This window comes from Berghia stephanieae, chromosome 9 (genome assembly GCF_034508935.2).
Source record: "Berghia stephanieae isolate SIO BIC M18660-M18661 chromosome 9, UCSD_Bste_1.3, whole genome shotgun sequence".
Classification (NCBI taxonomy): domain Eukaryota; kingdom Metazoa; phylum Mollusca; class Gastropoda; order Nudibranchia; family Aeolidiidae; genus Berghia; species Berghia stephanieae.
The window spans coordinates 32,791,801-32,816,009 of NC_088368.1; the positions used below are offsets into that span (position 1 = coordinate 32,791,801).

General features: G+C 36.9%; 2 protein-coding genes across 2 annotated transcripts; both read right to left on the minus strand.

The window, feature by feature from the left end:
- Nucleotides 1–421: 421 nt before the first annotated feature.
- Nucleotides 422–24,209, minus strand: LOC144980070 (queuine tRNA-ribosyltransferase catalytic subunit 1-like; the record flags this gene model as incomplete). The annotated part of the gene is given in 9 exon segments (XM_078927556.1): nucleotides 422–1,343; nucleotides 1,701–1,898; nucleotides 4,047–4,122; nucleotides 5,693–5,831; nucleotides 6,297–6,412; nucleotides 8,224–8,302; nucleotides 20,673–20,811; nucleotides 21,586–21,654; nucleotides 24,117–24,209. Coding segments are annotated over 9 exon segments (1,059 nt in total), but the record flags the coding sequence as incomplete, so codon positions are not given.
- On the minus strand, nucleotides 8,371–19,904 carry LOC144980190 (uncharacterized). Its single transcript, XM_078927764.1, has 5 exons — nucleotides 19,377–19,904; nucleotides 18,868–18,954; nucleotides 17,644–17,705; nucleotides 16,610–16,826; nucleotides 8,371–8,375 (listed from the first exon to the last, which is right to left on the minus strand). Exons 1-5 carry the CDS (start codon nucleotides 19,438–19,440, stop codon nucleotides 8,371–8,373), a joined length of 435 nt encoding a protein of 144 aa, XP_078783890.1. The 5' UTR covers nucleotides 19,441–19,904.

The following is a 24,209-nucleotide window of genomic DNA, read 5'->3' on the forward strand; positions in this document are numbered from 1 at the left end:
TCTTCCTTTTTACTAAAACTGAAATGATCTAAAAGAGTCACAACCCTCGTAAAAGCCTTTAAAAAAACAAACATGAAAATAAAAAGTGTATTACAGGAGTTGTTAAAACATTTTCAAGACCTCTAAGGTCCCATGACAGTTTCCAAGAATTGTGATTTATAAACTGAATGAAATGTTAAAAGTCAAAACAAGGTATGCTGTCTTTAACAGATGTTATCAGACTCAAAGGGTCCACTTTTATCATGGTTTCTGCCTTGTTAAATGAACTTTCCACAAAATCTAACAGACCCAGCTACCCATTCATTGCTGGGTGTGTCGATTGAACAAATAACGGCGCTATTGCTTTAGCAAATGAGCATCAAGACTTCCAGATTGCCAAATTGAAAACAAAACAATGAAATAAATAAGAACCAAACTCATCAAGCTTTCACCTCTTATTGTTATTTACAGCTTGTTGGTTTTTATTTTGCAGCTAAATAGATTCCCTGTTTATACTCTCTGTCTCTCTCTATCTAATATAAACATACACTCTTGCTCCCCACCTCCCATATTCGCATCATTACTTTTTACGAAGCACCAAATTCACACAACAGACATCATATCAACAATCTAGTGTTTTACAGTCTGATCAGTTTCCAAAGTGTCATGCAGAGATGCCAACTTAAAATTTGGCTCACAGGAATTTCAGACACCACTCGGAGCAATTTCAATGCCAAAAGAGGAATTTCCGCACACAAGAAAAGGAATTGGGATGGTATTTGGCATTGTGTTTACATATTGTTTAGTTCTAAATAGACAACTGATTTACTTCAAATGAAGTAAAGCTCCAAATCCAATTGAGGTTTGAGTCAAAATGATCCTGAGTACAAAATTTAAGTTTATGGCAGTTTAAGAACTTGCGTTCGTTTTCAATTCAATTTGACTAATATTTCACAATTCAATTTTTCGGCTTTCAGCTTGTCATAACTTAATTCTGCTGTGAGGAGGTTTGTTACATACTCAAACACACATTCCCAATTCATGGGAAACCTTCTAGGCACTGTGCCCTTAAAAATGTCTTTACATTGGCCTATTCTCACAGCAAAATATGTTCTCATTGGCCATCAGATTGGTCATTGAATTTTGGGGGTTTTTATTCTTCGTTTTTGTGCATAAAATAAAAATGTCTCATTGGCCATCAGATGTCTCTGCTGTTATGATAATGAAATACCAACACTACTGAGGGCATCTGTAGTCCAGGATGGGTAATCTCCCTTTGGATACATGTCCTTGAAAAATTGTCGAACAAAATCTGGGAATTTGTCCTCCAAAATACTCTCTCTTATCGACTTCATAAGGGACAACTGGAACAGATGGAAGGAAGGGTTAAAAATGAAAAGCATTTGTTATTGTTTTAGAAAAATCTGAATAGGTTATAATGATACAATAAAAAATAAACTGCTAGAATCTGTGGACCCTAAAAGCTATTGGACAAAATAGAAAATTAATATAAGAGCTTGAAAAAGAAAAAAAAAAGGAAAAAATAAAACAAGGGGCGTGTTGCCTCCAAAAAAATAAATTAACCCAACTGAAGAAAACAATAAAAAGAAAACATCATTACATGGACTCTAGAATATTGAATCTGGCATTTTACGAAATTCTTTAATTTTTACAAACTAAACTCACAATTTGAACTAAAGTCTTAAAGATTTTATGAGTACCTGGTAAGCCACATTGTGCACTGTGATGATGTTACATGCTGCTGGCTCCGTGTTGGACAATAATGTGTGTAGGTAGGCCCGTGTGTATGTCTGACACGTGACGCATGTACAGTGTGCATCTATCGGTGAGTAGTCTGTAGCAAATGATTTGTTTTTCAAATTCAGTTGGCCTGTCTTTACCAGGGCACACCCAAATCTCTGGAGGAGAAATGTGTTTAATAATAGTTAAATCTGGAAGCATGGGCTTTTGTGTTTCATATAAACTGACAGTCTTGGACACCCTTGTTTGGAAGTTTTAGTTTTGACAGACTTTTTGGTAATACTGTAACGCTTTTTTCCCCTCCAAACAATAATTTCTCCCATGGTTTACATGATTATAACGACAGCTCTAACCATCTTCACCAAGGTGGTGGTGGTGCTACTGCTGCAGCTGCTACTGCCACTACTACTACGACTATCATATCCACTACTACAACTACTTCTACTGCTACTCTACTACTACTACTACTACATTTTCTAAGATAATTGAAACAACCAACTATCCCCCTAACTGGAAACAAGCAAAGGTCTTAGCCATCCTGAAACCAAACAAACCAGCTGAAGATCCAGCCAGCTACCGACCAATATCCCTTCTCTCCTGCTTCTTTAAACTGTTAGAGAGAATAATGCTCACAAGACTATCTCCTAAATTTGACAACAGCATCCCACCAGAACAAGCAGGCTTCAGACCAAACAGAGATACTAGTGCTGGCACTGACATCCAGGATTTGAACAGAAAATGAAGACAGGGGCTGTATTTATCGATCTCTCAGCTGCATATGATACTGTTTGGCACACAGGCCTCATGTTTAAACTGTCAAAAATAATAGACTGTAGAAAAACACTAAAACTGCTGAACAAAATGGCCGGAAAAAGAATCCTCTCTGTATGCCTAGGTAATAACACCAGCAAATCTAGGATGATTAGGAATGGCGTCCCACAGGGATCAGTCCTCGCCCCGAGCCTCTTCAACATCTACATCAGCGACCTTCCTGAAACAAGATCCATGAAGTTTGGATATGCAGACGACATAGCCATTGCCTTTAAGTAAAAAAACAAACAAGAAATACAATCAGTACTTAATCAAGATTCAGACACTCTACACCAATACTTCAAAACATGGTTCCTGAAGATGAACACTACAAAAACAGTGTCAACCATGTTCCACCTCAACAATGCAAAATCAAAGGACCAACTTAAAGTAAATACAAATGACACCATTCTACCCTATGATGCAAACCCAAAATACCTAGGGGTCACTCTGGATAGGTCACTGACCTATAAACACCATCTGGAGAACACTGCACATAAACTACTACGAAACAACATCATACGGAAACTCGCTGGTACATCCTGGGGAACCCCTGCAAAAGTCCTAAGAACATCATCACTAGCCCTATGCTATAGTGTCGCTGAATACTGTGCCCCGGTTTGGACTCGCAGTGCCCATGTACATAAAGTGGACACTCTACTTAATGATACTATGAGAACCGTCTCGGGAGCCCTAAAATCCACACCAATAGCATGGCTACCAACCATAAGTGGCATTGCTCCCCCTCACCTCCGTAGAGAAGAAGCAACACAAAAACAACATGAGCGCCTTGACAACATCTCATACACAACACCGCTCAAACAAGTCACGGAAATGGCACCGAAAACCTCACGCCTTAAATCAAGGAAACCTTTTTATGGCTCAAAATTAGAAGATTTCGATATCGCCGAGACCTGGAGAAAGGAATGGACTGACTGCCCGCCAAAGGGTAGTGCAATAATCAACGACCCCTCTATCCAACCACTGCCGGGATTCCACGAGCTGACAAGAAAGCAGTGGGTACATGCAAACAGGATCAGATCCCAACACGGCAGGACAGCGACAAACCTGTACCGCTGGGGCTACCGAGATTCACCCAAGTGCACAGCATGTGGTGGTGCCAAGCAAGATATGGACCACTTGGTCCTGCACTGCCCGTCCACAGCCGTGCCAGGGGGCTATGATACCGTCCATCAAGGAGGACAAAAATACCTGGACTGGAGTGAAATGGTTCACTTGGAGGTGTAACCATAAGAAACTACTACCACTACTACTACTACTACTACTACTACTACTACTACTACTACTACTACTACTACTACTACTACTACTACTACTACTACCACTACTACTACTATAACTACTACTACAACAACTACTAACACTAATTCTTTTTCTAAAGGAGAGAGAGAGAGAGAGAGAGAGAGAGAGAGAGAGAGAGAGAGAGAGAGAGAGAGAGAAAGAGAGAGAGAGAGAGGGGGGGGACTATCACTTACAGCAGTCCTAGTTGGGAACACACAGTCAAACATGTCACAGCCTAGAGCAACACACACCACTAGGTCTACAGCAAACCTGGATGACGATAGATGGTGACGATGATGATGATATGATAAATGTTAATAATAATAACAACAACAACAACAACAACAACAATAATAATAATAATAATAATAATAATAATAATAATAATAATAATAATAATAATAATAATAATAATAATAATATAATAATAATAATAATAATTGATAAAAAGCATGTCTTCTAACCTTATTATATATAACTTTTTAATCAAAACTTATTTTTTAGAAGAATGATGTCGTTTAGCTAAATGTGGGATTACATTTTCACTTTTGAGAAAAATGGCCATATTTTGATTGAAATTTTTTGGATAAAAAAACCCCAACAAAATCTGAAATAAACCATCTTGAACCTGACCAAATTTAGTCCCCTTGCCTCCAAATCTTAGCATTAACTGCTATGTGGTCTTGTGGTTTGACACTTGCTTTCAGATTGGAAGGTCCTGGGTTGAGTCCTCAGAAAAGGCTCTTTACTGACATTCTCTCAATGTACTCAAGTGTAAAATGAGTACCCGGCCGTTAACAGCGTTATCTCTGTCCGAAAAATAATTGTAATATCGCTTAGCAGGCATCATGTCTCATCCTACAATTGAGATTGGTGTTGGCTAGGGACCCCTTGTAAAGCGCTTTGAGCACATTTAGTGGATATTGCGCTATATAAAAAAAATTGAAGTTGTCTTTTGTTGTTTTGTTTTTTTTTAGTTATATGCCTGCTTCATATATTCAGTTTATTTTCTATTTTTTATTTTTTAAAACTTTCAATAATCCCTAAAAGGGAAATTATTTGAGTGATAAGAACCATTCTAGGCTCAAGGACACAAAGCCCAGTGGATGGGGCTCAAATCCCGTACCATTTGGTTCCTGGTTACGAGAAGAGCGTATACCCCCTGGTTTAAAGAGGCATCATTATGACAAATGGACAAATAGTCTGTCATCCTATTCTATTTCTCCGTCTTTCTAAAACACAAACAAACGAAAATAAACCAACACAAATTCACACAGATACCAACGAATAAACCCATGCACTTAATCAGCACATGTAAAGGGACCAAGATCGATCCTAGGTGTACTCGAGATTTTTTTCTTTCCCCCTAACAGTAACAGTGACTGGATAGCAAAGACTGTTAGATTTAGTGGAAAGAACTTTGCAATAGACTGGCGTCCTATTGAAAGGGTAGCAAACAATTGCTATTGTCCGTTTCATGCAATAGAAACTGGGATAAACTATGGCTCCATAAGCCTCATGGCTCTGAAGGCCTTTCATAATCCTTAAAAAGGAAACCATCTTCAAGTGATAAGCACCATTCTAGGTTGCCGTAAGAATACTAGCCTCATACTATAAGGTGAATTGACTTGCTCAAGGCCACACAGCCCAGTGCAGTGGTTGGACTCAAACCCAGTACCTGGATAAGTGAAGAGCATATGCCCCAGTATAAAGAGGTATTACTTTGACAAATGGATAAATAGTCTCTCATTCTAATTCTCTGTCTTTCTAAAACACACACAAACACAAAAATATACCAAAACACACACACACATATGCACAAATAAACCTATACACTTACCCAACACCCATCAAGTATCGTGGTTTGTCTTTTGGTAAGAGGTCAGTTGATAATTTCACCATTTGCCAAAAGTCCTCTTTTTCTTCTCCTCCACTCAATCCACCAATGGCATAACCTCCGACCTCTCTTTTTAACAGTTCTAGGGATATCCAGATACAAAAAAAAGAGCATTTTAAGACTTTGTAATTTTCCAAATTTAATTGTCAATGTCCCTGTAAAGTGCTCTGATCACTTCCTCGTGATATGGTAGACCGCTCAATTAATATCATGTTTTACTATCTCATACTCGTGCGGCTATGTAGTCTAGTGGTATGACACTCACCTTCGGATCGGAAGATCCTGGGTTTGAGCCTCGCTTGGCACATAGTTGAATCCTTGGAGAAGGCTCTTTACTCACATTCTCTCACCGTACTCAGGTGTAAAATGATTACCTGGTCATTAACAGCGTTGTCTCTGTCCGAAAAAATTGTAATATCGCCTAACAGGCGTCATGTACCATCCTACATGTTAAATGTTGCTGTTGGCCAGGGACCCTTGTAAAGCGCTTTGAGCACATGTAGAGGATATTGCACTATATAAAAGTTCAATTTTTTTTTTTTAATACCTTGAGCACATTTCCTCCTGAGCTCAGCATTCAATCCGCCTTGTACAATCGGAAAAAGACATTGCTCCGTTGGCCTTTTGTGGGCTGCTATACACCTGTCCAGCCACCGGATGGTTCTGTAGAATAGAGGAAGAAATGGAGGGCGGGGGGGTTAAGTAAGGTAGATTATACAGTATGTCGATGATATACAGTAAAATCTCATCATTTTACCAGGGAACCCTTTTTAATTTTTCAAAAGGGGTTTTACAGTGTTTGCAATAATGTTGGGTCATTTCAGTACCAGAAAAAATGAAGATGATTGAGGTAAGTTGTAAATATGAAGTTGACAGCACTGAAGAACAAGAAAGAAAGAGGGGGCTGGTTTAAATAGGGAACAGAAGACTCCATGATCAATCCACCGATGTGACTATTTTGACATATAATAATTTCAAATTGTTCTACAATTACAAAAAACAAATGTGGCCCATTGGCTCAAAAGGGTATTATAACATATATGTCGAGGTGATCTACATTCCGATAACTTAATTTATAAAGAAGTAATAAATATAAAGCTTGGATTGTGTTTATCCATTTTTAGTAAGGACAATGAATATTATGACTGAAAGTGCTATAAACTTAATTTTCATATTTCTAATTATTCTAACCAACTTGATATTCAGTTTTCAACATCTAGTTCACACCTACATTATACCGTTTTGAGGCAGTGGAAATATGGAAATAAGTACGTAAAGGCATTCAAAATAAATTGGGATACAGTAGAACATGACCATAGCGGCACCTGCTACAGTGGGACGTCGCTACAATGGGACCTTACACAAACCCCGCTTTTTTTTACTAGATAAATTCAATTACCTGTGCTTGGGTTTAGCAGGTCAAGGAAAGGCCCAAACTTGCTTACAGCGGGAAAAATTTAGCGAGCTGTACGTGCAGCAACTCAGCGAGTGATGTAGACTGGGCTCTCTCCCACCACCCAGGACTAACATACACGCCTCCGTCTGCCATTTCGCTCGTGTCTTCACACACACCTCTCGTGTCTACCCGCACTTCTTTTGCTGCTCGCTCTATTTCTTTATATGCGTTGATTGTTCAGTCTTGCGATGATTAAGTAAGTTGGGCAACCTGATTTAAAAGAGATGCGTTGGACAAGATGACACCGTGTGTAAAGCCCTTGGCCAATTAGAGAGAAGAGGCTTGTGTGCACGCGGTGGTGTGTACATTTTAATCCAGATCAGCCCTATTACTATTAATGCCATTCCTCATTCATTGCAATTGTTGCTGCTCAAGCATACATGTCACTCGCACTCGTTCGTATCGTAGTCCTTCCTGCCTAAATCCCATCTTCCCCCCCCCCCCCCCCCCCCCCCCAAAAAAAAAAACAACAAACAAAAAAAACACACATACAACCCCCCCCCCCCCCAAAAAAAAAAAAATAAAAACAAAACAAACCAAAACAAACACTGAACCAAAGATAGTCCTTTTCAAGGCTCATGGGTCACGTTAGTTTTATTGACATTCAAGGGAGGTAATCATGTTTATTTTTGGGACATATTCCCCTGCTTTCCTAAAGCGGGAACTTGCCTACAGCGGGATTTTTCTGCTGGGACCAAAAGTCCCACTATAGGCATGCTCTACTGTATCAAAAACTATCTAGATTTTTATTCTAATTCGTGAAAATAAATAAATAAATAAAATTGGGACTAGGCATGTCCATCTAGTTCTATTCAATGACATCTATTCTTGAGGACAAACAAATAAAATAAATATGCACGTTTTCATGATTTCAGGTTGTCTTGTCTTGGTTTAATGTAAAAAAAGTCAAACAAAAAATCCAACAAAAACCCCTAAAACAGTTGCTAATTGATACCATGGGTGAAATACAATCATCATCTTCACCATCATCACAGCAAAAATTAAAAAAAGTTATTACCTGTACATGGCCTCCTCCAGCCTGGGTCCACTAACCGATGAGTGGACCACGTCGTCCAACTGCATCATTATGTCAGCACCTGGTGAAATGGAGATAAACACGAGCAGATCAACAGATGTAAATATGAAATAATAAATATTCTTGAAGTTAAGCTTGTTTTCAATTGAGGTCCTCAATATAAGTATATATAATAATAATACTGTACATGCAAATATATATATATATATATATATATATATATATATATATATATATATATATATATATATATATATATATATATATATATATATAATGTATATATATATATATATATATATATATATATATATATATATATATATATATATATATATATATATATATATAAGTATCAATCCACTATTAAGGTGACCACTGTGAAATGCACCAATTGGAGGACCAAGCATATGTCTTGTTCAAATTGATTAAACTGTTCAATCTTTGTTCAAATGAGTATAGTTTGATTCCCTACAATGATTTATGAACACAATTCTGATGCTTGATGATCACAATGGTATATAGAAAATTACTCGGTCCCCCTAATGTTTTACTAAGTGTTTCTGTAGCTTTAAGGAGACATTTGGTAAAAACATGTTTTTAGGGAGACCACATTAAAAAACCCTTTTAGGGAGCCCAGTATATGTTTATATATGTGTATACCTAAGAGTGCATTTTCAAGTGAGCTACCACCAAATTGTCTAAAATAAAGTAAGTCCTTAAGATTAAGAGCTTCATGGCCATAGTGTCGAAGCTTATCCCAGTGTGCGTAGAGTGAAGTGGCCGAGCAACGCATTTACTAACTCCTGGGAAGGTCCATCCCTCAGAAGGGGCGCTCAGGGAAATAACCTGGGACTCAAACACGGCAAAAAATATTCCCAGTTGCTCCGTGCGCCATTGTTTTTGCAGTCCCCGACCCCTTTAGAAACCTGACGACCCAGGTTAAGATCAGAGATAGAAGGGACCAGGCAGAGGAGTTTATTTGTTGTTGTTGTATACCACTGAATGGACTTGGTTTGTTTTGTTTTGTTTGTAAGGGTTTTACGGCGCTTGCAACACATTAAGGTCATATCAGCGCCAGTAAAAAGGAAGAAAATGGGATAGTAAAAAGTTCTGGAACTACAATTAGAGCACCCAAGAAAAAGTAAGGCAAAGGGGATTTGTTTCAAATAGGAAACAGTAGATTCCAAGAGCCCACTATCAAAGTACTTAGTTTGAGATCACCTAAACGTCTCATTCAGACACAAGCACAGGTCCCAACAAAGAGGGATACACTCAAATGTTTACAAAGCATAAATAATATGTAAACAAAACAATAAAGAGCATAACAGACAGATGATTTACAAGGGAAAAATATAATCTCCCAAAACTCGAACTATACATTTGACTGTTTCCCTCCCAGCCAGGTCCTGGACAAAACCAAGTAATCCCATCCCATCCCGAGACAAAGACAGAAAACAAGTTGGAAAACAGACATAGGGGGATAGAAGACGCAACGAGTACGTCCCTGCCCATTATGGGAAGTCGGGAACCCCACCCAGTGAGTGAATGGAGTTGGATGGATAGGACAGCAGATCTGATGGACACAATGAACGGCTTCAATCAACATCTCATTCACTTTAACTTGCACAATGCTTGCTTTGGTTTCGTGGTAGACAGTTCGTCTGATGCCCGAGTTGCCAGGGTTCGAATCCATATTTGTGGCGATGCAGAGTCATTGTAAAAGTCTCATTTACAGTCTCACTTGTGTTAATTGGAGTACGTTACTGAATTGTAACAACGTTGTTCGTGTCCATATAAATCTACTACCAGCTGCACGTTGAGCTCATTGTGGGTTTTATGATACATCAAGCTCGTGTAAAATTACATTTACATTTGACCGAAAAATGATACATAACGATAGAAGTCTACAAATCATATTGCAGGTTTATTTCAGTTCCAAAAGCCATCACAAACATTCATCCACTGTATCACATAAGTCTTTGGTCACCAAATAAAAGCATGAAGTTTGCTATGTGTACAGTGCAACATAAAAGGATAGAAACAGTTTTACTGATAAAACCCTCAAATGATAACAAACCAATATGTTGTTGCTGGTAAGTTGCTTAATTGCATTTGTTAAAAAGCATAAACTGTGAAGCAAAAGTGTTGAAAATCGTTTGAATAAAGTTTAATGCAAAAAAAATAATTCTTAAGCACTTTATGCCGTTCTAAGCTGTCGTTGCTGCATTTTTTTTCATTATTAATTATTATTATTCTGATTAAGGATGAGGGGATAAAGAAAGAATGAAATTAAATGCACAGAGGTGTCATTTCTTGACAGTCACCTCTAAAGATTGCAACTCTTAAAACTATCATAAAAAGAATAGTGAAATTTTACATTAGGTATCTAGAAAATGCTGAACATAAAGCTACATTGGCCAATTAAGTTAGGGTTAGTAGAAAGACTTTTTATTCTGCCATATCTGATTCTTTCAGATAGTTCTACATAGCTGCCAACTTTTCAAAAATAAAATAAGGAACGCTCATTTTGCCCGGGATGAGGGGCGATGTGTGCCGAAGCCCCCCCCCCCCTTCATCGAATCGCAACATATAAAAGTCAGCCTTTTTAATTACTATTACTAACACTAACAAGTTTGAGATGACAGAGGCTAGTCCAAATGTTGCTCAATTATCGGGTTTAGTACCAGCACATTTGAATCGTTAAAATGACACTTTCCACAATGATTGTTGTTTTGTTTTTAAGGGTTTTACGGCGCTTGCAACACATTTAGGTTATATCAGCGCCAGTAAAAAGGAAGAAAATTGGATAGTAAAAAGTTCTAGAATTACAGTTGAAGCATCCAAGAGAAAGTAAGACATAGGGGAACTGGGAACAAATAGGGATCAGATGTAGATTCCAAGAGCGTATCACCAATGTACTAAGTTTGAGATCACCTATAAGTCTTATCCGGACACAAGAACAAAATCCAACAAAGAGGAACACACTCAAATGCTTACATTATACATTAAAAAATAACAAATATAGTAATAATACATAACAGAGAGATGATTTACAAGGAAAAAAATATCATCTCCCAAAACAATAAATATGCATTTGACTGCTTCCCTCCCAGCTAGGACTCCGGCGAGGGCCAGGAAAAAAACAAGTAATCTCATTCCAAGACAAAGACTGAAAGCATGTTGGAAAACAGATATAAGGGATAGAAGACACAGTGTGTACCTCCCTGCCCGCTATGGGAGCTTTCCACAATGAGATCAAAATTCAGAACGGACAATATAAAGAAAGAATTCAACTGCCTCAACTTTGATAAGGACCAATACACAAGAAGCACAATTGTAAAATAAATGAAATAACTTAAGATGGTTAGAAATGCATAACTACCAACCTGGTACATCACTTGAGAGGGCGTTTTGGGGTAAAAATTAGGTGAGTTCAGATAAAAAGTAGACGATTGCATATATGTTTTCTTTCATGCAACATAATGGTCTTTAAGTAGTATACTATAATAGTAGTTATAGTAAAATGCACCTCTAAATATTAGAGAATTCCTACTTCTTTACTTTGACAAGATAAACACACCTAAAAATGGAGTATACTTATTTTTCTTGAACCTAAACCGTTACAAAAGCTTGCTTGAAAAAAAAAAAATTAAAATCAGATGAAGATGTTTTTAAAGGGATTAAATTTATATATTTCATAAATTAATAAAGGGAAATAATCATTGTCATCTTTAATCAATATAAGCAATTGATTTTCTTATTGAATACCTTCCAATCAAAAAGGTGGATTTAATTTTATTCTTAATTAAAATAATATTTGTAACAAATAGTGAAAGTATCAATACTGTCTTAGAATATTCAAAGTATATCGAGGCTAACATCCATATCCTATGCAAATCTCCAATACATTATGAAAGGTTTGAGTAAAATACAGGCGTCATATAAACGAATGGAACTTTTTTAATTGTTGAAAATCATTTATGTTAGAGGCATAATTCAAATTAAAGAGCTACACAAATGGAGATTATGCTCTCACTGGACACCAATAATAATGATAATAATAATAACAACAATAGTAGTAGTAGTAATAGTAATAATAATGGATCAATAATAATAATTCATTAGGCTCACATGGCTTTTTTACCACAAATTAGTCAAAAATTACAAAATACGGATTTTGAACTAAAAATAAGCACTTACGGACTCAGGAAGTCAAATACGGAACAAATCCGTTTTTAACAGAACGGTTGGCAGCTATGGTTCTACAAAGCATTTGTCTCTCAAGCTGAGCAAATGAATGTTCATATAATATAAAAAAGGATATTGCAATGATGAACAGATTGTACTATATAAAGATAAAACGTTTTTGTAAACCCCCAAAATATGTCAATAACACTATACAATACAATGAATGTAATACAAATCAAATTCATGATTGTCATTACACCGATTGAAACGCTCTTTCCCTTCTATATTTATTTCTTTCATTAAAAATCTTTGTCTTCACCAAACTAATTAGTGTACCTTCAGGGATTCCTTTTTGTGAAAATACCCTGTGGTGTTTTAAGAACAGAATAATTTCAGACTTTCTAGGTAATGATCCCCTTGAACCATGTGCTGAAACATCTTCGACAAAGTTTTTAAAATATGACTTGACTCTATCTGTATCCTCATCTGACCATGACATGTATCTCCGATTTTTGCTTGAATTCCTCTTGGGTTCAGTTTGTTTTGAAGAACACGTAAGCTGATTTGGCACTCCTGCTTCACCATCAAATATTTCTTCTTGATTTGCAGCTGTTACTATGGATGTTCCAAAATTTGCATTTGAGTCTCTATTCACTACAGAGTCATTTGTTTCAATGTTACAATTTCCTTCCCCAGTGACCGATGCTGAGTTATCAATTTGACCCAAAAAATGACCAACTTCTGTTATTTCTCGTATTGCAAGTGGACACTGATAAATGTTTTGATTGATTGATTCACTGTGTCCCATATGTCGATAGAAGACATCTCTCTCGTGTTGTGGGACATCAAGTAAGGCAAATAATGTCGAAGCTCGGTGCCTGAATTTATCAGCTATTAACAACTGGGGTTTCTCTAAATCCTTTACTAAGGAAGTGACATATTTGATGGCAATGTAACCACTTACATGATCTTTGGATATTCCTGTATTTGGAAAAAGAAATGGGTTGTCTGAAATATCAACAGCTTTACGCTCCTGTGCAAGTTTCCTTAAAGGCTGAATTGTGTCATTGGGTATCAACACAGGGACCAACATCTTGCTTCCCTTTCCAGACTGATAGGCCAGCTTATACTTCTCAAGTAACGCTTTTTCCAGAGGATCAGTGACATGTTGTACAAGCTGGGGATCAACCCATACACCTGAATCTGCATCATTCCAGTCTTTTAACAACATCCTTGCGGGTTCTCCGCCTCTCCTCGCATTAAACATTGTAAGCCTAGCTACGATGACATTGCGAAGCCTAACAAACATATGTGAATCAAATAATTGATAATCATCCTCACAAATACGGACCATCTCTTCAGTAATAAATTGCCGTAGCTTCTTTATATCATTCTCTAATGGCATCTCTTTGGGTTTTCTCAAATTTGTTCTCTTTGCTTCACATTGAACTCTGGCTGTAAAAAAAATACTATCCCAATTATAATCCAGGACAGCTTTGAACAAATCTATCTCTGCGGATTCTTCCATTTTGTTTTGCATTATATATTCCCCTTTTAAGAAATTAATTAACTTTTTCAATATAAATCCAATTGAAAGCTTCAAGCCTGCTTTCAATGTCCCATCCTCTTTCAAAGTCATTTCAGAAATGGTTTGCGATATTTCATTAAAGTTACAACGCTTCACCACGTCCTCTCCAGAGAAAGAAGGTTGATTCGTTCTCTTCCTAGTTTTTAAAATCAAATTTCCTAAGATGCGTAAATCACTCATTATAACTTTTCTCTCCTTCTTTGAACTTTTACTCCACAATTTTGTTCCTAACAATACTATAGCTTTGTCTGATCGACACAAATTTCCCACTTCATCATTCCGAAATTTGTCAAGAATATTCTCCTTTATTTCTTTACTTGCATTGGGAGCCACGGGATAAAATTTTACAACCCCAGTACACAGAGCATGCTCAGTACTACATTTCTTTTTGTGTTCATAAACCCTTCGTCCAGAGTAAAACCCCTTACAGCCAGCACACATAACAACTTCATGTGACCCTTGTGCTCTCTCACGCATAACTATTGAATTGTTTCTAGTGTTTGAATAAAAAATGCCCTTTTTCTTGAGATAATCCATTGTTCTATCCCTTTCCTTTACAGGCTGTTTCATGGCCTCTGTAACTTCTGTCTCATCTTTGTGTTTCCTCATCAAATGCCTTGAGAGTTTTGTTTGCAACTGTCCACAGTATGGACAGGGTCTCCTTGGCTTTTTGTATTTCTCTGGAAAAAAAAGAAGAAAATAAAGCACATCATGCTATGAACTATGAAAATAAATCAATAGACAGATCATATGCACATCAGCTACATGACAGCGATAGAGAGGAATAGCATTCCAAATATTTAAGGCCTGGACAAGTAACTGTCATAATTCCTTCTTGTTATATACTTTTCTACCATCTATTCCTTTGGAAGAGGTATGTTAGATTTGTGGAGACCTCTGCCACATAACAAATCCAGTGAAAAGACGCCATATTTTTGTTTTGAAATAGAAATAAATAGATCAATCCACCCACTTCACTGGGTTCAGGGTTCCCTCTTCATTATAATCAAAATATGAACATAAATCGGAATAGTAACACATTGAAGTCTCATCTGAATACATAGATTGTCCTTTGTTGTTTCAGCGAAAAATCAGACAGAATGTCAAAAGAATTTTAGGTTTTTCCCCAACCACCCCTTGGAGGTATCAGTATCAGCGGAATGGTAAGCGTCATGTTTTTTACGTTGAGCAACAAAATTTACTCCAAATGCTTCACTCGACCCAGGCGGAAAAGCAATCAAGAATAGACCCAAGTCCTATCCAAAGACTAACATTTCATTTAAGTTTATTGTAGGCCCTTGGCCAATCGACAAAATTCAATTCACATAAATTATTTACAACAATCAGAAATTAATTATATCAATAATAGTAATAGAATGCAATGAAGGCAATATCATAATAATAATAATAATAATAATAATAATAATAATAATAATAATAATAATAATAATAATAATAATAATAATAACAGTAGCGGCTATAAGTAACAATTAATATAGTAACAAAAGTAATAATAGACTATAGTTCATAGTCATAACAATGACTTTCTTTGTCATTGAGGGAGTGAGAAAACATCACCGGCTGGCAGAACAAACAGCCGACATCAATCAAACGTCCTCCAGACCGGTTGAGCATCGGCTTCATTAATTCCTTAAAGACTTCCCCCCAACTGCCTGAACGATGCTGATGCCCAGACAACTTAATCCTGATTTATATTTTGTGGGAATGAAATATGACATGTATATGCCGGAAATATTTCAATAACAAACACACTGTTCAGATAGAAAATATTTGAGTCTTGCCTTTGTTAATTGATACAGGTAAGTTAGGAAAATAAATGCTAGTAAAAACGATCAGCAAGTTCGTGAACACTGCTTCTCAACTCGGAACATATGTTTTCATCAAATCTACACACATCATGTTGTGAGCTGAATTTTAATGATCTCAGTTGTCATTGAAAGGAAACCCAAGAATTTTAGAATAAAGAAAAATATTGAACCTGGAAGTCAAAAGGGTTTGTAGCACAGCAGGCATTATCAAAGTATAATTTTAGTACCGACAAATTAAAAAGAAAATGTGCTTTTCTTTAAATGCTCCCAATCATCATATACTGTTTAGGTTGCAAGATTAATAAAAATGTTATCTACTCTGATTCTCGTTAAGTTTCCAGCTGGTCTGTGAAAAAAAAGCCTTAAGCATCATAGAAATACAAAGAAACAGTTTTAATATATAGATGGGTTGTAACAAAAAAACCATTTTAACACTTACAATACAAGCAATTTAAGTCTATTACAGACAAAAAAAAACCCCAATAAAATAAACATGAACATTTTTATGGCTGGTTTCACTGATATCACTCACACATTGGGGTTTCAGATTCTAAGATGTCCACCCTATCAAATTTGGATTTGTGCTTGTTATGTAAATGGTAGCGTATTTTGCGACGCAGCACTGCCAAAACAGAAAAAAAATGCAATAACACAAATGCAGCACCATGGAGGGGGTGGAAGTTTTCTTTTAAAAGGAATGGGTAAATTAAAATTGATCCCACAAATATCAAAGGAGAAGAATGACAAAAAAATGACTCACCATTGCACGTAACACGTTGGTTTGCAAGTGTATAGCATTCGGGTTGAACCTGGGTCCCAGACTGGCAACGAGGTTCAGTCTGTGATAGTTGTGGATGAGGCTCTGACTGAGTTGGGGAATGAGCACTAGGTTCCAAAGACAATGATGTACTCAGCATTGGGTACCTCACAGAGTACGTAGAGGAATCAGACTCGGAGTCAGCAACAAAATCGGGACCCTGTATATTTTGTGGAAAAGATGACAGATCAATCAATTTATTCATGTTGACAATAAACATGAAGAGCCATTGTTTAATAATCCAACTAAACAATTAGCTGGTTAATAATGCAAGTATAATAAAAAGGAGTTGAGAAAGGCAGACATATTGTCTAAGTATTTAATATGTTCAACTGTGCTTGGATAAATATAGATACACCAACCAGGGTTTCAGTAAACCGTTTTTAACCAACTCTTTAAATCCTACACCAGGACCAACAACTACAAAACAATTTTTTATATCACTACGATTCTGGACATATAAACGGTTGTCATTGCAACAATATGAACTTCCTAACCTTGCAACTGCAATATAGTTAACAAAAAAAGTTGATAAACATTACGATGCAAGAGAATTTGGACAAAATGCGAGATCAAAAGTATAATCCCAACAGAAGCTATTTTAATTTTTCCTGGAAACGCATCATTTTCACATTTTGTCAAATAAAAAAACAAACGACTTCAAATGTGAATGGCTCATCAATGAATATCACTTCAAAATATAACGAGGAAGGTTTAAAATAGTGTTATTGTTGGCGAAGTCCACTGCAAAGAAAAATTTTTAACAACAAAAAACTAGGAGATCTCACTGGTGTAAAACAGTGTTGTCCTTGTCCTGAAATATTGTATTGCGCCTAACAGACTGCAGGTCTCATCTTTTGTGGCAAATGTGTTTTGTCCACCACAAAATATGTTGATGTGAAGCATTTTGAGCATGGTGCCAACTGTGGATAAACGCTATACAAATGTTATGATTTTATTTTAATGTACATACTTACCACAAATGAATCATGTGATATGGAACTTTGTTCTGCATCACTTTCAGGCTCTGAGTTGGAGTCTATATAGAAAATAAAAACAACAAAAAAAAAGCTGAAGACTATCATGTGCAAGTTTTTCTCTAAACTCTTAAACAAAAAATCATGCCATCTTGTGCTGTAAAAGGATTTTTTAAAAATTATTTACCTTATGACTATTGTCCTTTGGAAAAAAAAAAGAAAATTAAGTCCGAAACCTTCTGGCTATTTTCTTTTAAATTTCAAGAACGTCAGAGTTGGCAAGGCAGGACGGAAATATAATTCCAGAAACCAATCTGTCTATAATCATATCCATATGATAGTTTTTCGTTCAAGATTCAGGTACAGTCCACTTAGGATAATCGCAATACCTTGGGATCATCGAAAATGTTGGGATTAACCGAAATTCAGTTTCCTGTCCACTATTTCAACATTTTACACATTTATTGTCAACTCAAACCAGTAAATAATATTCTTAGTCCACCACATACAGAGCAATTTGATTGAAACAAAAACCATATGGCAGCCCCGTGTAGATTTGTCAACCAAAAGCAGCTATGAAGCAAGCCGATATCTTATTCAGATTGGAAGAAGTTTCAATCTTTTTTCTCAACAATTCAACATTTGTCAGAGTTAAAGAGATTAGCCTTAATGAGAGACAATAAGCTCTCACCAAACTCGTTGGTCACAATGCACAGTTGTTAATCCTAAAACAAAGGATATCGCTCAGTCTCTCTTTATAACTGTCATTTATAACCTGTTGTCAAGATTATGACCAGCCCCACCCCTCTTCTATTTAATGGCCACCGATGACGTCACAAACCCATACTGCAGAGCCCCGCCCTCTTTCGACTCTAACAGAGTGGTGACACACTACTGTAGCATTAAATCCTGCTCACTCTCGATTCTTCAACCTGTCACGATTTCATCCATGATGAAATTTAATCATGATATACTGTTTGATTTCTTGAATTTACCACTTTTTAAAAAACCGAAGTTTGTTGCAATTAACCAGTGACTTTTATATAGAATTATTTCCATTGCTTAGGAAATATTGTGATTAACCGAAAGTTGCGATTAAACGAGTTGCAATTATCCGGAGTGGACTGTAATAGTATTACACATCATGACTCAAAAAAAAAAAAAAAAAAAGCAAACTATGTGTACCTAAATGTTATTCATTTCCTCATCAAATTACATTCTTACCATTAACATCATAGATCACATCAAAAGGGTTGTCTGGATTGACAGCAAGACATTTTTCAGGATTTTTAAAGCTCAAATCTCTCTGATCTGAAGTTACAAAAGAAATAGCATATTCTCAACATTAAACTATGATATTGTGATGGCTGTGATATGGCATACTGTATGCATAAAGCAAGATGCAAAGACAGGTTTAAGTTTAAATTATTTTATATTCTTTTCAAAAATCCATTCTAGTTTTGCCAAAATAAAATAAACACGAGAAGTGTTGAGTTGGATAAAGCTAAAACTAAAAGTAGTAGTGGTAGTAGTAGTAGTAGTAGTAGTAAACGACAGATCTTACTCACTAGTGTGAATCTACAGTCTACAGAAGTTCCCGAATTATCTGACTCCACTTCCAAATGACTGACTGACAAGTGACAATCATCAATCGGTGTGTGTGTGATTGTGATGTCTACCCTATTGAAAATCTTAAATCAACAGTGATGTAATAAGAATGGCCAATAACTTACCATTTAAATTATCTCGGTGTCTCTTCAATGATGCCTCCAGCATCAATTTACCCCACGATGCCATAGACGTCTAGTTTGGAACTCAGCAAGTGACGAAAAAATACTTGCGGCTATAGAGAGGACGTCCGTCGGCCACTCTCTCCGCAAGTCAATTGTCAGTGGTTATCAGATAATCATTGGTTCTTGAAAAATATAGAAACACAGCGGTTCATTTAAAAAGACTCTTTTGTAGATCAAGATATAATGTTAGGTATTGCACTTTAAAATCTCTTCAGACATAGAACGGGTCAACTTGACGTCTAGACCAAATCATTTCGAAGATCGATATGGCAACAGCAACGCCTGGAATGGAGGATTTAAATGCGGCATCTGACGATTCTACTGCTATGACAGAAGATGCTCCATTTCACGACGTCGAGATGGCTTCAACTGGCATCAGGCATCAACATGCTACTCAATAATGGGTTTGATGAAGCGTTTGACTAAGAATTAAAGCTGATAACTGATAACCACCTACCTACTACTGACTTGCGGAGTGAGTGAGTGCCGAGTGCCTCTTTATGCGCGAAATTGACTAAACATACGTTTCACGAAAAAAAGAGTTACTATGTTTGCTTGTCTCTTGTCACCAAGATAAGAATCCGGACCAAGATTCGATAAATCTGTTTCTAAAAATAGATTATAATTCGTATATCTTGTTCATTCCTCAGTTCATCAACTTTCACACAATTTTATATTAGGTTTTCATTATTATAAAAATCCATATAATGCTCTAGAATTTTAGAGAAAATTTCGGAAAGATATATTGCCTCACTATTGAAATATATCGATGAAAACACTGGTACCCCTATTGTACTTTTTTCAGGCGGTCACCTTATTGACCAACGTGAAAATTTAGGCATAACTCTTCTTACTGTGGTGTTTAACAAATAACTTCAATACTATGATTTACAATTATATATCCTTGACGGTTGGGTTGACAACTTTAAACTAAAAATAGAAAAGTGAATGTGCTAGAGGTCAAATCAATAGGGGGACCGGATTTTGGTCTCCCTATTGGTAAAGTACTGTAAAATGAACTAATAGGGGTACCAAAAGTCTCCCTATCCGGTATTAATACATATATATATATATATACATATATGAGATTTTGTTGCTATATGCATGTTTACATATATGTATGAGTTACAGGTCTGCACCCACAACAGGACATGATCCAAAGGGCTATGGGTCACAAGCCAAATAACACACTAAAAGACTGCATATATAAACTTGCAACACAGCAATAACTCTTACCAATGGAATTTTGTATCTCCATGGAATGTTCGGGAGTGAGCAGCATCTCAGACCCATCATGCGGAGACTGAAACTTAACACCTTCCTCAGTAATTTCTGCCAACTTGAGCAAGGACACCATTTGAAATCCCCCACTGTCCTGAAGAAAAATGAAAAAAAAAAAAATCCTTACCATCCCAAGGGGAAATGTATCATTATACAAATTAAAAAAAAAACAAATACGCCCATCCACACAGCATGGTTAGAAGTAAGCTGTCTAGGTGTTTCACTGCCAAATATAATTCACAAACAGATATCAGACATTAACAGGAATCACCCATGATGTCCAAGAGAGCAATTGGGGATTAATAATCTTGACCAAAGAAAAAAAAAACAAGCTTGAAGTTGGGCTCAAACCTGGGACTCCGTGGATGGCAGTACAATGCCTTTACTACATTGCCACCTCTGCCCCTATCAATAGGGTTTTTCTGATATCTCTGTCTACCCAGCAGCGATTGACAGAATGTATTTTGTGACAAATAGTTTCCCAATCAAAAGGGTTGCAAGCAATTCTTACACTGTAAGTTACAGGCTGTTAAAATGCTAAAAATGGGATAAACTATGGCTCCATGGGCCTTAAAACTCTGAGGAAACAATGGGGTGTAGAAATTGGAGCTCTGACCAGGATCCCCTGACTGAAAATCAATGGTCAAAACACTTGGTCACACACAAACACACGCATGCACACACAGACACATATCGTTCATCCAGGGAATCAAAATTTTCAAGGGTAAATTAAAGCAATCAGCTTAAACTGTTCTTTCTAAAGAGTTTTTAAAAAAAAGTGAATGGTGGTGAAAGATGATTCATCTGCCTGTGTATATCTCCTACATAATGTTTTATTGCACTTATTGACAACAATATAAGAACTCACAGTCAACAATGCCCTGTCCCAGTTCATAAACTTGTGAAGTCCCCCTGCCTTGTCTAAGAGATCAGGACCCTGGGGAGATTCAAATAATCAATCAATAAATATTACAGCTCTTCTATTGACTGACAAAGCGCGTCTTTTCATTTTGACCAGATTTTACTTCAACTTCAATTGTTAATCAATTAAAATGAGTTCCAACATGACAAAGAATCACCAAATCTGAAATTTCTTTGACAACTTCTTTGAAGTGTCAGATTTGAGATTTTTTAAATTGATAGTTGAAGAAGTAAAAATAAAACGATGTGTTTTGTCAGAGTGCAGCAAAGTAAGTTTTCCTAAATCAATAATTGCAATATAAATATAGAATGATCAATTAAATTGATATCTTTTAATTTTTAAAAATAATGTTAATCATCACTTATAAAGGATGTCATTTCATTAAGTGTACAAAGGAATTGTTAAATTTTGTGGGTAAACATCTCTACTTCAAAATCAACAAACAACATTTTAAAATCAGTGCTAGTCCCAGATTTTTTCCCCGTAGCCATCTAGACTTGCTTGTCTACCCAGAGATAACCACTTGATGATTACTGGTGTCAAGTCACCATTTTTTTTCTACCAAGAATTTCTTGCATTCACTAAATGAGACAACTTGTTGGACATCCCAGTATTCATGTCGCCGTGAATGTAGCATGCCTGGCTAATTTCACAACAGTGAACCAAGTCTGGCCTTACCCATCAGGCTACATTCAGGACCAGGGCACTACGAATATAAAATGGCAGGACTTACACAGTTTCACAGCAATTTTATTATACACTCCAGCACAGTTTCCTCAAACTCCTCAGGACATGCAAAAAAGTTTTGAGGAAGGTGTGGCTTGCCACTTGCCATAACGGAAAGGGCAGTGTGGCTCAACAGTATAGACTTTGCTACACACCCGTGTACCCGAAAGATACCTAGTTCAAATATTCACTGCACTGTGTGGCGAGCAAGACACCACTCCCTAGCTATATTGCAGCGCTGCACTGCAGCTGACACCTGGGTTATTCCAGTCTTTGCTTGGAATAGACCTTAGGATAAATTTCCGCTTGAGGATGAAAAAAGGGAACTTTATCATTTATTTAGCTTATTATTGATATGTTGAAGGAAATATAAATACATGACATATCGGTGCTGTTGGTGTGTGTGTGGTGGTGGGGGGGGGAGGGAGGTTGCTATGTTACAAAATCCATTTACGTCATAGCCAATCATGGCGCGTGGATGTGTGTCTGCATGTGCCTCATACTGTAGACACACACCTGCAGTGCAGATAGATACACATGGTAAGCACATACGCAACTGTCAATGTCACAGTTGAGTAAATCATCAGAGGTCGAAATCACCTGGCACATTAAAAATAAAAAACCCTAATTAACTTCTTTTTTTTTAATACTTTGGTGGGTGAAGCTAGTTCGAGGAAACAGTGTTCAAGGTAAAAATGAATCAGAGGAACGAGTGGAATGGTAGCAAAGAATAATAAGGACAATTTTATTAAGTGGTGTGACTTTTCTAATTTCAAAAACAATTCACTGAGTCAGCTGCGGGCCAACGCAATCATTAGGGAATGTTTCCCATCAGTTTCAATGCAAGTGATGGCAAACATGTTTCATCAGGTTAAGTATCACTAACTTGGACGGGTTCCCCCGCCTCCCCCCCCCCCCCCCCCCCCCCCAATGAAAAATGGATTAGGGTGGGGGGGGGGGGGGAGGGGTTCAACCCCTGATAATCGAAATATCCCCTCTTTAGTTACTGTGAAAACTACAGAAGTCCTTCCTAAGGAACATCCAATCATGCTACAGCCTACTACAGCTACAACCGGTATTGAGTATGAATCATGAATGAGTAGTAGTAGTAGTTTGTTTGTTTGTTTTTAAGGGTTTTACGGCGCTTGCAACACATTTAGGTTATATCAGCGCCAGTAAAAAGGAATAAAATGGGATAGTAAAAAGTTCTAGAATTACAATTAAAGCACCCAAGAAAAAGTAAGACAAAGGGGAACTGAGAACAAATAGGGATCAGATGTAGATTCCAAGAGCATACCACCAATGTACAAAATCCAACAAAGAGGAACACACTCAAATGCTTACATTATACATTCAAAATAAAAATAATAATACATAACAGAGAGATGATTTACAAGGAAAAAAATATCATCTCCCAAAACAATAACTATGCATTTGACTGTTTCCCTCCCAGCTAGGACTCCGGCCAGAGCCAGGACAAAACCAAGAAATCTCATTCCGAGACAAAGACAGAAAGCATGTTGGAAAACAGATATAAGGGGATAGAAGACACAGTATGTACCTCCCTGCCCGCTATGGGAGGTCAGGATCCCCACCCAGTAGTATCTAGTAGAGTGTGAGTGTGATATTGACTTATTGACAATGATATCTGTGAGGCTGAGGGGTGAACAAGAGGCGAGGTGACAAAAGGGACATCAACCACAAATAGTGCAAGGTCAATGATGGCAACCACAGCAATCATAACTGCTTACAGGCCTGTGTCCCAAGTGGTAGGTATTGCTCAGCATTATTTTACAGTCAAGTTCCCGGAGCTGATCAGGAACAAGTCCTTTCAAAGTGCCTTG

Bases quoted from the DNA above. Each gene is read 5' to 3' on its own strand.
- LOC144980190 (XM_078927764.1), bottom strand. From the start codon at position 19,440: ATGGCATCGTGGGGTAAATTGATGCTGGAGGCATCATTGAAGAGACAC. The intron at 18,955-19,376 runs GTAAGTTATTGG...TTGTAACTTCAG, and splicing joins ACACCGAGATAATTTAAATG to ATCAGAGAGATTTGAGCTTT. The intron at 16,827-17,643 runs GTAAGTATGTAC...CAAAATATACAG, and splicing joins TATCACATGATTCATTTGTG to GGTCCCGATTTTGTTGCTGA.